General features: G+C 47.7%; 2 protein-coding genes across 2 annotated transcripts in view; one reads left to right on the forward strand and one right to left on the reverse strand.

The window, feature by feature from the left end:
• The window catches only part of TTF1 (transcription termination factor 1), a 31361-nt gene extending 31067 nt beyond the window's left edge, over positions 1 to 294 (reverse strand). Inside the window, 1 exon segment of the mRNA XM_032165484.2 lies at positions 268 to 294. The gene's annotated coding sequence lies outside the window, so the exon portion shown is untranslated.
• Positions 295 to 3666: 3372 nt separating this feature from the next.
• The window catches only part of CFAP77 (cilia and flagella associated protein 77), a 188249-nt gene continuing 177813 nt past the window's right edge, over positions 3667 to 14102 (forward strand). The window contains exon 1 of the mRNA XM_032165485.2: positions 3667 to 3920. Within this exon, the coding sequence (XP_032021376.2) occupies positions 3726 to 3920 (195 nt within the window). The 5' untranslated portion in view covers positions 3667 to 3725. The remainder of the gene's footprint in view (positions 3921 to 14102) is intronic.

The following is a 14102-nucleotide window of genomic DNA, read 5'->3' on the forward strand; positions in this document are numbered from 1 at the left end:
GAGGCGGAGGTTGCAGTGAGCCGAGATCGCGCCACCGCACTCCAGCCTGGGCGACAACAGCAAGACTCCATCTTTAGAAAAAAAAAAAAAAAAAAGACCCAAGCCTCAGTTTCCCCAAGATAAGGCGTGGGGCGAACACCGCGGCCTGCAGACCTCAGGCCAAAAGGCGGGCCTCCCAGAAGACGGGGAAACCCACCACCCCACGCTGGATTTTTACGTGCGCATTTTGAAAAACAGAAACAACTAACAAACACGCTTTCAACTTACCCTCCGAAAGCGCTGCCACCTTTCTCCCAACCCGGAAGTACTACTGTTGAGGAAACGGAAGTAGTGGTGCGTCGCCTTCCGGCCCCCTCGGCGTCCCGCTGCCATGGTAACACGGCCGCCGCTAGGCCACGGAGGCGCGCACAGTTGCCTACAGATTTTCCTTCTGGGTCCTTTAGAGGTCAGATGGGGTAAAGCATGCTCCTAAAACGAAGAAAGTAGGACAGAATCCCTCTCCATTGACGTACTAATGCATGCATGCATTCCATTTATTCCAGTTTTTGGTGAACCCCAGGAACAACTTAGGAAGACAGATGACAAATCACCTAAGATAATTTCAGATTATCTTGTAAGGAAAATAAAATAGGGTAACGTGATAGAGAGTGACTACGGGACGGTGGGTGCTACTTTAGATGTAGGAGAGGGCTCACTGAGGAGTGACATTTGAACTGAGTTCTAAATGGAAAGGGCAGGCAAAAAATCTAGGCAGAAGAGTGTTCCAGGCTGGAAGTGAGTGCAGAAGTCCTGAACTTGGTTGCTGGAGGACCTGGGAGAAGGCCAGAGCAGCTGGAGCACAGAGTGAATCCACAGAGTGAACCCACAGGGTGACAGACAGGTCACACACGCCCAGCCTAAGTGAATGCATGTGAATGCAGGGGAGGGGGTGGGAGATGAAGTCAGAGGTCTGCAGGGGCTAGCTGGTGCAGACTGATGGATGTTAAGCTTGGATGAAGTCTCAGAAGTTTAGAGTTAGCAGGAGCTTTGGAGATCTATCCCAGTCTTCCCATTTCAACAGAGTCCTGAAGAGACTTAGCTAAAAGGGCAGCTTTAACCTGGCCATCAATTCGAGGCCATTATATTTACCAACCAAACGTTTAACCTTTTTGGATAGTGAACATATACGATATAGGCAACAAGTTTTCTCACTTAATCCTTGTAGGTGTCTATGAGGTATTATTAGCCCCACCTTGTGGATGAGAAACCTGGGTTTACAGTAACTTGTCCAAGGTGACTTAAATGGGCCAGCCAGAAATCAGACGTATGCTGTTTCGACTACTCCACTATCTTGCCCCTCACTGTTCCACCTGACTTCTATGTGATCTGCCAAGTGGCTTTGATTAAAAAATGCACAACCTATGCTTCCGTGAAAGTCTGGAAGGGAAACAGGTTGGAGAAACAATGAGCCTATATATGCACTCATGTTGCCATGCAAGGGCTGCTCTGGGATGTGGATGTGCAGTTGGAGCTCTGTCTGGAGAGTCTGTAAATGTGGTGGTGACCACTGTTGATACGTAAGGCCTTGAAGTCTAGGTTCGTCATTGGTGTCACGTGTTCTGTGGTGAACCCAATTATCCAGAGCCTTGTGGTGCTAGTGGTGCATGAATGAACCCATGAAAGGCTGGCACTAGAGGACAGATTAGATATCATCCAGGTTAGTGGTTTCCAATCCTCCTCCAACTGTACCAGTCACTTGGGAAGCTTTTTTCTTTTTTTAAATGCAGATTCTCAACTTTGCAATGGATTTTATATTAAACACTATTGTATCACATTAAAATCTTCGGACATGATAATGACATTGTAGTTATACATGGGAAGGTCCTTGCTACATGATGAAGTACCAGGGTTAAATATGGTGTTGACAGATATTTTTCAGGTGATTCTGTAATGTGTGTATGTGCATGCTCACACACTCACAGAGAAAGAGCAAGAAAATGTGGCCAGTGCTGGGGATGAGTGAATCTGTTAGTCCAAACTGCACCATTTTGTAAGCCCCCTGCCATTTTGCAGACGTTGGTTAAAGTGAAACATTCCACGGGGGTTCAGGCGGTGAGAAACAGCCTGCCTCTTATCATATTCTGCTGGGAGAAAGTGACAGGAACATCACGTTCCACCAGAACAAGGGCCAAACTGCCTCATCATGGGAATACCTTATCAACATCTTCCCAGGCAGCAAGCCATACTCCCTGGGCTCCTCCCTGCCCAGGCCTATAATTTCCCCAGCCTGTAAGCAGCGGTAGGCACTGGCATTAAGCTGGTCTCCCACCTCTGTAGGTCTCATGCTGGACATAAAGCCTGAATTTGCTGTAGAGCCGCCATTCTTTCTTTAACCCTCCCCTTCCCTTCAAAATCTAACTGAATCTAGGTGAAGCCTATATGTATTTTCATTGTATTCTTCTTTTGACTTTCAACTTTTCTGTAGGTTTGAAAGTTGGGGGTGGGTGGGTAAGGGGATTTTTAAAAATGCGGCATCTGGCCTGGTGAGGTGGCTCATGTCATTATCAGAGCAAGACTCCATCTCTTGAAAAAAAAAAAGGAGAGCCTCAGATGCCATTTCCAGATATTCTGATTCAGTGAGTCTGGGGTGAGTCCTGTAAATCTTCGTTTTTCTTTTTTTGGCACATGGTCTCATTCTGTCATCCATACTGGAATGTAGTTGCCAAAACACGGCTCATTGTAGTCTCAACCTCTTCAAGCGGCCCTCCTGCCTCAGCCTCCCCCATAGCTGGGACCACAGGTGTGTGCCACCACACCTGGCTAATTTTTTAAATTTTTGGTAGAAATGAGACCTCATCATGTTGCCCACGCTGGTCTCAAACTCCAGGGCTCAGGCCGTCCTCCCTCCTAGGCTTCCCAAAGCAATGGGATTACATGTGTGAGCCACCAAGCCCAGCCCAAATCTGTATTTTTCAATTTCCCTTCATTCTGTTGCTTAAATTTGGGAACCATTGATCTAATCCAATTCTAGACTTCCCTTGTCACCCATCTCACAGGAAAAAAAGAAAAAAAAAAGCCCTTAGGATCCAAGAGGGTGACTCGCCCGAGTCTTCCCAGTGGGTCAGCATCGGCATCAGGCTTTGAATGCATTTCGAGCTCTGTCTCGGGTACGTGTGTGGCGCAAGGAGCAGAGGTGGGGAGGGGTTGTGAGTGGAATGGGGGTGAGCGGAGGATGGAGTGTTGGACTTGGAAGACAAGTGTAAATGACCCTCTAAGAGCCACGCCGCTTTGAACGCAACCCATTGGAGATTCTCGGTTCTCCCGTATCGATTCAGGAAAACTCCAAACAAGTCCACACTGGTAGCCACCAAGAGTTTCTTGAAAGAAAAGTACAAGCCGAGCCCGGGTCTGTTGGCGTCCAGTCGCCAAGGAGACGGGCCGTTGCATTCGTCCTCCAGGGGTGGTCTTGGTTTTCTTTCCTCTCCTAGTCCGCAACGCGGGGTCCAGGAGACACCCTGAGGATCTGGCGGGGCTCCTGCAGGGCTGCGGGGCTCTTTGCAATGAGCAGCTGGCGCGAGGGGGGCACGCCTGGCTCCGGAGGGGTCCTGACATCTGAGTTTCCCCCCCCCCCATCCCGGTGGTGCGGCCCGGGTCGCCCAGCAGGCGCATCGGAGCTCCCGGCTGTGTCCGAAGTGGGGAAGCGCGCACAACCCAGCCCGCGGGCCGGCTCCCCGGCGACCCCAAGGATGCCAGAGGCCAGGAGCTCCAGCCTGGACCTCATGCGATGGAGGAAGCAGCAGCAGCCTGTGCGCCGCACGGTCAGCCAGGTCTGCCCGCCCCCGCGGCGGCCCCTGACCGTGGCGGACATCCGTCCCGGCATGGAGAACGAGCGGCTGGGGGTAGTGCGGGACTCCATGTTTCAGAACCCGCTCATCGTCAAGGTGAGCACCCCACGCCCACCGCGCTTTCGCTGTCGCCGGCTCCGGGCACCCGCGCCGCCGAGGGTCCCCACCTGCCGCGCCCTGGCCCCGCGGCCCGGGGTCCGAGCGCAGAGTGGGAAGCTCCAGCTCTGGTCCAGACAGGCCTGGACCCCCGTGCAGGTCGCGTCGCCTCTCTGAGCCTCGGTTTCCCCATCCTCACAGTGGGATGATAATGGCACCACTAAAGGGACTGATTGGGAAGATTGAATAGGGTAATTTCTGCGGAACCCCGGGACAGCGCCTGACATGGGGTAAGGCTGCAATGGGGGCTGCTGTGGTTTCCCACAGAGTGAACCCACAGGGTGACAGATAGGTCGCACACGCCCAGCCTAAGTCGTGGCTGCCAGCCCTCCCGGGGTAAAGGCCACCTCTCCCGTTCCCCTGCACCCCTGGGGTACGTCTTTGCAGCGGTGGCTCCGTGTCTGTCCTGGAAGCATCACGTCGAATGTTCATTTCCATCCGATCATACTAATTTCTTACCCAAATTACAACCCTAAGAGAAAAAAAGCACAATCTTTGGCCTAGGAGGCTCCGCAGACAAGAATGAGGGAGCTGCGGTTTCGGGCTGGATCACTTTCCCTTCCATTGCACTTCCCTCCTCCCCACCTTTAGCCTCGCTTCCCGCTAATGGGAAACCAACACTGCTGTGGCGGCCACACCTTCCCGGGGACCACTGGAGAAGTCAGGCTGAGGCTTGGGGGTCGGGGAGCAAGCCTCTAGGCGAATTTATCTCGCGCCGCTGGAGGGCAGTGCTCCTTTAAAAATGCGCTCCGCGTCCCAGGTGCGGGAGTGGAAGGCGCAGGTGGTAACCGTGGATTCAACAACAATTATTTGTGTGACCGCCAGGCGCTGAGTAGAGCCCAGAGGTGGTGGTGGTTTGTTTTTGTTTTGGGGAAAAGGGAACCCGTGCTAGAATTAACTGAGTTAATTGGCTCCTGGCAAAACATTGACTCCCTCCTCTTGCCTTGCCTAAACTCGGTCCTGCAGAGGAGGAAGGATACCGCCCAGGCTCAGGCTGCACCTGGGGAAGGCTGGCTTACCACACTCGTGCCTTTCCATCGAATAGGCGCCTTTCCTAGGCCTCTCAAAGTGGAACAAGGCCCTTCACTTACTTCTAGGTGAGAAGAGCCACTCTGAGTGGACAGGCAGGACAGGCAGGTGGGGCTCATTATTCTTGGATGAAGGAGAGAATCACGTCCGCCACCTCTGACTACCTGCGTTAAGGTTAGGTCGTTGCTTTTGTTCAAGTAGTTAGTAGTGAGCCAACTTCTTTCTACTAAAGTGTAAAGTGAGGGCGTATGGAGTTATTCTCCATGGTGAGTTAGTGTGTAGTGCCCACGCTGAGCAATATGTACATACATGCATGTGCATTTGTGTATGCACCCATATACATACAGTTTACATCTATCATGTATACATGTATGCATATGTATAATATACATGTACATATGTGTAAAATGTAGGTACACATATGTAAATTTCCCCCTTCTTTTCTTTTTCCTTTTGCTTCCCCCGCCCCACCCAGCTATATCGGGATAACATTTGGCCTCTGGATGGCACTAGCTGAACAGCTTCTAGGACCAATTCAATCCCTGATTTCTGAACCCAAGCTTAGGGACAGAAAATGTACAGGAGATGACTCACCCACGACTGGGGTTCTGTCTTCAGGGCACGAGATACAGAGCAGGTCTGCCCTGGCCCCTGGTGACCATGCTGGAGCAGCAGGGACCCACGTCCAGGCTCCCGCTCTCTGATGATGGAGCCTGGGGTTCTCTTCTTCCATCAGGGACAGCCAGGGGGCAGCCTTTACCTCTGGCTTTCCTTCGTGGGTTCTTCAGGGTCTGTAAGGTACTTTCTGGAGCAGTTAAGATGACGTCCACTTTTTAGTATTTCCCATATATAATATTAGAATATCTTATAACTTTAGAGGTCAAAACCTGACAGAAATAAAAGTTGGCAGAGAAATTGACCACAAAAGGGAACCTTGACTGTTATCTTTTCCAGACCTCTTTTGCAAATGAGCACACTGAGGCCACCTCGGTTTTTTTTTTTTTTTTTTTTTTTTTTGCTCAAGGTTTTGGCAGAGCTTGGGTTTGCAGCTTCGTTTGCTAACTCCCAGCGCAGCATTATTTTACCACTCCAAACAGCTTCCTGTATTAGTTTTTTACAAAAATTATGAAACAACTTTGGTGTTTTTGACTAAAGAAAAAGAGAAAATGGAAAATGTGTGAGGTCGTGGAGCTTTAATATTTTTTTCTTTTCATGTTATAGAAATTTCTGTTGAGCTTGGCTTGTGGATTTCTTCATTGCGGCATGTCAGTTTCGCCATCATAGCTTTTCGGCTCCCCGTAGTAGTGTGTGCCTTTCCGCTGTGTATGGTAGAGGTTGGGAGTGCACTCTGCCTTGGTGTCTTTAGGAGGGTGATTAGAACTAAAGTATATTTTGGTTTTGTCTAAGTCTGAACCTGAAGGTGTGCATCTATATTGGAAGACTATAGCACCTTAGAAATAGGCATTTATTCTACCATATCGGGGGGTTGTTTCGTGGGTTGTTTTCTCCAATGAATAGGCTCAGCATTTTTTTTTTTTCATTTAAAATGTAGAAACACTGACTGAACAAGCTCAACTGTGTTATTTCACATGCATAAAATTTACCAGGATGTATACACATCAGTTATTCAAGAACATGTCTGCAAGATGCCACTGTAACCAAGTGAAAAGTGAAAAACCGAAACATCCAAGCAGGCATTTTATCTACAAATGCTCAACAACCATTTGCCTCATTTAAAACCAAGTCAACTGGTTATTTAATAGGAGTGATTGAATCAAGTCAGTGTTTTACCTGGCCACAAAAGATGTAAATATTTTCTATTAGAAAGGGTTTCAACTCTAGTGTAGACAGTGATGTGCAGTTAGCCAGTTTTTCTTCAAATGTGACTCTCTGGGAAGAATAAAATTAAATAGAGAAAGAACCAAGCTTCTCCCTGCTTGGTTCCCATTTCCCCAGAATTCTGTGACTCCACATAGAATCCTGCTACAATAGCCTTCAAGACTCCTTCACAAAACCTGTCAGGGTTGCACCTTTCCTGCCATCGGAACTCAGCTGATAACCTGTCAATACAATTATAGGGAGAGACTGCTTGGTTTGCTCCCCTGACAGCCTTGGATCTTCTGTCGCCCTGGAGAGGCTGCCTATGTACGGGGGTGGAATTTAGGGAATTGAGCACCCTTAGAAAGTGCAAATGATCGTAGCACCCGATTTTTTCATAATTTATTACTGACTTTGTTTTTCTGTGGGGTTTTATGTAACCAAAACAAGTGCATGCATTTGTAAAATAGAGTCATAGAGCAGACACAGCATCTGGGGCTGGAAGGAATCTTACAGACATCTAGTCCACCTCCTTTTTTGAGGAGATCAAGGCCCAGTGAGGGGAACAGACTCATCCAAGGTGCTATCCTCACCTGGTGGCAGAAGTGGGCTGAGACTCAGGTCTCCTGGCTTCCAGCCCCACGTTCTTTTGGCCACAACATACGATTAATTAACCAATGACAATCCAGATATGGTAACATCATGTATAGCAGGCAGTCAAAAAGTGTTCACAGATGAATCAGATTCCAATATCATTTCATTCAATGTTCCTTCCAAAGTGAGCTCTACTGATTTCTTAGGACTTGTTGACAGCCAAGAAATATTTGTTGAAGGTTTACCAAGTGCCCAGCGCCATTCTAAGCTTTCCTGGGGGCATAGAAACAAGTTTAGAATTCGGTGTTGCTGAATTTCACAGGAGTTAACCGTTTACTATTTAGCTGGGGAGATGGGATACATGCACACATTTATAAATGTACAGATAGAGATGAACGCGAAGAGGCAGACAGCTTAGCACAGCACCTGCTGTAAGGAAAGCTCTTGGGAAATGTTAGCTCTTATTCACACACACACACACACACACACACACACACACACACACACACAAAAGCATGTATGCACAAATAAGACAGACATTGTGATGGGTCCCCACCCCCATAAGTTTTCGAATGAGCTGCATTGCCCAGATGAGTTCAGATTTGCAGGAAGGGAGCTCTGGGCAGGTCTCAGGGACCTGGAACCAGACCTTGAAAAGTGAAAAAGCAGAGTTGGGAAAGTCATTCAGCTCCATTCCGCCCTCCTCAGCTCCTAAATGCTTGTAGGTTTTCACCCCAACTTGAGTCCTAGTTTACAAGACCCAGTGCTGCCTCCGAGATCATTATCATTACCATCACGAGGAAGCGTTTATTTAGAGTTCAAACTGGATGCTCTACAAAATTAGGCAACCACACCATGCCCACTAATAGCTTAACATCTCTAATAAATATTGATGCTGGTGGACATAAAGGCACGGAGAGAGACCAACACAAAGAAGGCAGGCAGACAAAAGCACCGTTGTACAAATATCCCAGCGTGGGTCAGTATTTTTATTACATTTGAGTACAATTTGAAAATGTTACACGCAGCTTTACTGTTGAAGAGAACGTAGCCCTGATTGCTCCAGTCCTTTTACATTCAATTACAATGTAATAGGAGAAAATAAAACCTTAGGAAGGGATTAAAAAATGAGCTGCCCATCCTGATGGCCCCGTCTTGGAGGGCCAGTGGGTCAGTTTCATTTTTCTAGAGAGTGCTGTGGGTTGATCCATCCTTGCAACTCTCTCCCTCGTGGCCCTTTTTTCCTTTTTTCTTCTTTTTAAACCAAAGTCTCCCACTTCTGGGTGCCCAGGTACATCCTTCAGTGAGTCGGGCCGAGGCAGGAAACTAACCCCCCTGCCCAGCCCCGTGGCCATTTCAGAAAGCCGAGCTGCCCCCTTCACCAGCTCGTCACCACCCTGGGGCAGCCGCTGCCCTGCCGGAGGAGCCTGCTGTCGTCTTTGTCCCTCTGAAGAAGGGGTGCTTTGGCTTTGAAGCGTTAATTAAGCACAGACCTCAGCACTCAGGTTCCTCCTGTTGAACTCAGCACTTCCCTATTACGTGGCTCTGAGAACACTGCCGTGGCGTGGCAGGAAGGCCGTTCCTCCAGGAAAAATTCTGAGGCTGGGGTGCACTAATCAGAGGTCCCTTCTCAGAACGCACCTTCCAGAGTGTTCCAGGCTCGAACGTTGCCCACTGTATAATCCTGCCTGCTTGTTCCTTGTTTTGAAAGACAAAGTTTTCTTCATTTACAACTGACCCTGCGGACAAAATTTCAAAACCCCATTTTCTATTGCAGTGGTTCGCAAAGTGTTCTGCGGTCTTTAGGAGCATCGGAGGTCTCGTGAAATGTCTGATTCAAACAGCCTTTTAAGAAAATGCATCTTAATTTTAAAGTTTAATAAAAACACCAAGACAATTAAATGTATTTTATATCAAATGCTAACAGTGGAGACCACCAACATGTTAGCTATGCTTGGAGTTTGCTAGCTTTGGGGTGTTAGTTCTGTGTGTGTGTGTGTGTAATGCTTGTAAATGTGTCACAGATAATGAACATTGTAACCAGGCGTAGGACTTTGGGCTGAGCGAATCCCTTTGAGTAGGACAGTGTGCAGAGGGCTTTGCGGTGGTCCCTAAGACCTGGGCTGTGTTAAACCTTAGACCCGTCTGCTGGGCCCTCACTCCTGCCTCAAGAATCTCAGGTTGGCTGGGCAAAAACAAGGGAGGCACACAGTCACACTCATCCAGTGTCTGGTTGATTTTTGGCATATACTATAACTGTTGATATGCTATAACTCTTGATATGCTATAACTGTTGAGTGCTTCTTATCGGATATTTGTGGTTTTTTTTTTTTTTTTTTTTTTTTGAGACGAAGTTTTGCTCTTGTTGCCCAGGCTAGAGTGCAATGGCATGATCTTGGCTCACCACAACCTCTGCCTCCCCGGTTCAAGGGATTCTCCTGCCTCAGCCTCCCTAGTAGCTGGGATTACAGGCATGCACCACCATGCCCAGCTAATTTTGTATTTTTTTTAAGTAGAGACAGGGTTTCTCCGTGTTCGTCAGGCTGGTCTCGAACTCCCGACCTCAGGTGATCTGCCTGCCTCAGGCTCCCAAAGTGCTGGGATTACAGGCGTGAACCACCACACCTGGCCTTTTTTTTCTTTTTGAGATGGAATCTCACTCTGTTGCCCAGGCTGGAGTGCAGTAGTGCAGTCTTGCTCACAGCAGCCTCTGCCTCCTGGGTTCAAGTGATTCTCCTGCCTCGGCCACCCGAGTAGTTGAGATTACAGGTGTACACCACCATGTCTGGCTACTTTTTGTATTTTTAGTAGAGACAGGGTTTCACCATGTTGGCCAGGCTGGTCCGAACTGCTGACCTCAAGTGATCTGTCCGCTTCAGCCTCCCAAAGTGCTGGGATTACAGGTGTGAGCCACTGTGCCCAGATGATCTTTTGTATTAGTTTTTTAAAATGCCAGCATCTATTGGTCATTGGTAATGATTCAACTTTAAATAAAATTGTCCTTGGAATCTTCCTTCAAGCTCCTGCATCAGTATGTGAAGACCACAGTTTAAATGAGGAGGGCTGTGAAAATGATTCCAGACTGCAGCTTTTGTTTTCTTTTTTTCTTTTCTTTTCTTTTTTTTTTTTGAGACGGAGTCTCACTCTGTTGCCCAGGCTGGAGTGCAGTGGCGCAATCTTGGCTCACTGCAACCTCTGCCTCCCAGGTTCAAGCAATTCTCTTGCCTCAGCCTCCCGAGTAGCTGGGATTACAGGTGCCCGCCACCATGCCCAGCTAATTTTTGTATTTTTAGTAGAAACGGGCTTTCACCATGTTGGCCAGGCTGGTCTCGAACCCCTGACCTCGTGATCCGCCCGCTTCGGCCTCCCAAATTGCTGGGATTACAGGCGTGAGCCACCATGCCTGGCTGCAGTTTTTCTTTTCACACAACCACAAAAGATACCGAAATAGGTTTGTTGCCCAGGCAGATAGAAAACTGCACCTACTTCAGCAGAGAGGAAGGCCAGCAATGTGGTATAGATGCCAGGTTGGAGCGAGCAGATCCTAGAGTGAGTTCTGTCTCAGCCACTTACTGGCTCTACCACCCATGAGACTACTTACCCTTTAAGCCTCAGTTTCCCCTACTTTAAAATGGAATGGTAATAGTTAGCACCCCAGCATGGGAGAGTTTTGAGGATTCAGTGAGACAATGCAGGCAGGGTCTGGCCCAGTAAAGAGCTTAATAAGTGAGCATTTTGTTATTTTCCATTATCCCGAGTCCAAATATTTATGTTTCTCAAAGCTACCTTATTGTTCTCAGCAATTGACTTTAAGTCAGCGTTAAATGTCTGAACTTACAAAGAAATGGAGAATGAGACGAATCCACCCAAGTGCTTACATTTTTTCCCCTTTCTGCTGTCACTGAAAAATACTGTCACTCACTTCATCTTGTATTTCCTGTGGCCATGTGCCCTGGGGCAGATGGGTGTGCCCTAGTTACAAGTGAAACCATCCAATTTCTAGCACTCATGCCGAGCTTACCCTTGAGGGTTCTTGGGCAAGTGGCTTAATTTCTCAGCCTGGGTTTCCTTATTTGGAGAGTTTGGGCACTAAGACCTACCCTACCTACATCTCAAGGTTATAACGCGGTCGGATTCAAATGAGATACTATATGATGGAAGAGATTATGGCAAAGTGGAACGAGGCCAGGAGTTCTTAATTGAGGGGGGCAGTTTTGCTCCCCAGGGAACACTGGGCCGTGTCGCGAGACATTTTTGGTTATTACACCTGGGGAGGGGGTGCTAGTGGCATCTGGTGGGCAGAGGACAGAGATGCTGCTCAGCATCCTGCTATACACGGGACAGCGCCCCCCCCACCCCAAAACAAGGAATCCTCTGGCCCCACATGTCAATAGTGCCAAGGCTGAGAAGCCCTGAACCAGGAGACATAAAGGAGACGTGGGAACTTCGTTATCCTTCACCCATAGTTCATGGTCTCTTGAAACCTAATGCAAAGACTCTTGAAATGAGTCGGTTTGGTTTTATTTGCTTCTCTACGCATTGTTTGCTTCCGATTGTCTTCCTCTCATACATTTTATGGCTATTTAAAATCCCCCCCTTTGAATCCGTTTCCTTTCCTGAGCAATGTAGCTTACATGAGTTTGCTAGCTTTTGTCTGAGACTTGTCAATCTCTAGCCTCACCCATGTTGTCGTTTAAAAAAATAAAAAGCATTTCCAGCAATCCATACAGTGTGGCTCAATAATTCATTAGATAAACTAATTAGCGAAGGGGCTGATTTGTTGAGTAATCACTGACCAGTAGACAGGCTTTGTTTCCCTGGTGCACCAACTTCCAAGGATTTTGTTTGGTTTTGTTTTGTTTCCCTCAGCATGAACTAATCTAAGATTTAAAACAAAATTGATTTAGTACACCAGAAATTAAGCTCACAGTGGGCCAGGGCCCTATCACAGACTCTATGCTCTCATTGTGGCACTAAATACAGCATTTCAGGGAAGCAAATAAATATGCTTTATAAAGAAAACAGCTGTATTTTTCCACCCAATCATTTAAAGGCACATCAGGGTTCGGGCAAGAAACTGACAGACATGGGTCAATGAACAGAAAGGTCAACATGAGTAGCACACAGGAGGGAGAATGGCCACCAAAAGGATTGTGGAAAACACATAATGAGCCAAAAAGAGGGATTTTTGATCTTTTATATGAACCAAACAATACATATTTGGGAGACCAGTGAACTCAGAAGCATACAAGATAAATTTCTTTGTGTGGATCGAAATCTTTTGTGTTTGTCCAGAAGAATGAAAGTGGAGGCTCAGAACTCTTTGATTTCAAGGTATGTATGGCATTAGTGAGAGACCACACGGCTGCCAGGTGGCTGGCTGTTTGTAACCAATAGCACAGCGTCTAAGCCGTGCCGTGGTATCAGAGAAGCAGCCCCAGGGAGCCAAATCTCGGATGCCACAGCCTCCCACAAAGATGGGGCACCCAAAAAGGCAACGAGAGAGGTGATCTTTCGGCCACAGCATTTCTGTTGAGGGAATTAGAAAATTTACTGGCAGCTTTATTAGTTAATTTTACTGGACAATAGTGAATTTGGCTGTGTCACCACATTAAAATGCCATCATAATATTCCCATTATGTAGAATCTCATTTATATTTTCCATCTGCTTCCCAGGAGATCTTTAAGAGCCAAGATATTGGCTTTTTTTTTCTTTGTATGCATTTAAGACTGCTAATGAACCCATCAGCCAATGAGCAAATATTTATTGAACACCTACAATGTGCAAGGGACCGGAGGAAACACAAGAGGTTGAAGACTTTGTTTCCAAGAAGTTGTAGTCTGATCAGAGAGAACCAGACTTTGCACATTAAAACCCATAAGTTATTAAAAGTGGGTGGCTGGGGCAGTGATTCACACCTGTAATCCCAGTACTTTGGGAGGCTGAGGCAGGAGGATTGCTTGAGCCCAGGAGTTCGAAACCAGCCTGGGCAACATAATGAGACCTGGGATCCACAAAATTTAAAAAACTTAGGCGGGTGTGGTAGTATGCATCTGTAGTCTCAGCTACTCAGGAAACTGAGGCAGAAGGATCGCCTGAGACCAGGAGGTTGAGGCTGCAGTGAGCTATGATCACACCACTGCACTCCAGCCTGGGTAACAGAGCAAGACCTCGACAAAAAAAAAAAAAAAAAAAAAGTGGAAGGAGAGGTGATGAGAGGCCAGAATACCACATTTAAGGGTTGAGGCAGGAGCAGTATTGGGGCTTTCCAGGCAGCTCAGAGAGCTGATGAGGTTGGGCTGGAACTGTAGGATGGACTAGATTCCACTGGGGGAACAGGACAGGAAGGGGACACCTAGAGCAAAGGCACATCACCTGGAATGTGCAAGGTGTTTCCAGCAAGAATGGACATACCTGTAATCCCAGCACTTTGGGAGGCCGAGGTGGGTGGATCACTTGAGGCCAGGAGTTCGAGACCAGCCTGGCCAACATGGTAAAACCCTGTCTCTGCTAAAAATACAAAAAAAAAAAATTTTCTGGGCATGGCGGTGCACACCTGTAATCCCAGGTACTCAGGAGGCTGAGGCAGGAGAATTGCTTGAACCCAGGAGGTGGAGGTTGCAGTGAGCCAAGATCACGCCATTGCACTCTGGCCTGCAGCCTGGGCAACAGAGTGAGAC

Source organism: Hylobates moloch, unplaced genomic scaffold (assembly GCF_009828535.3).
Source record: "Hylobates moloch isolate HMO894 unplaced genomic scaffold, HMol_V3 SCAFFOLD_10, whole genome shotgun sequence".
In the NCBI taxonomy this organism is placed as follows: Eukaryota; Metazoa; Chordata; class Mammalia; order Primates; family Hylobatidae; genus Hylobates; species Hylobates moloch.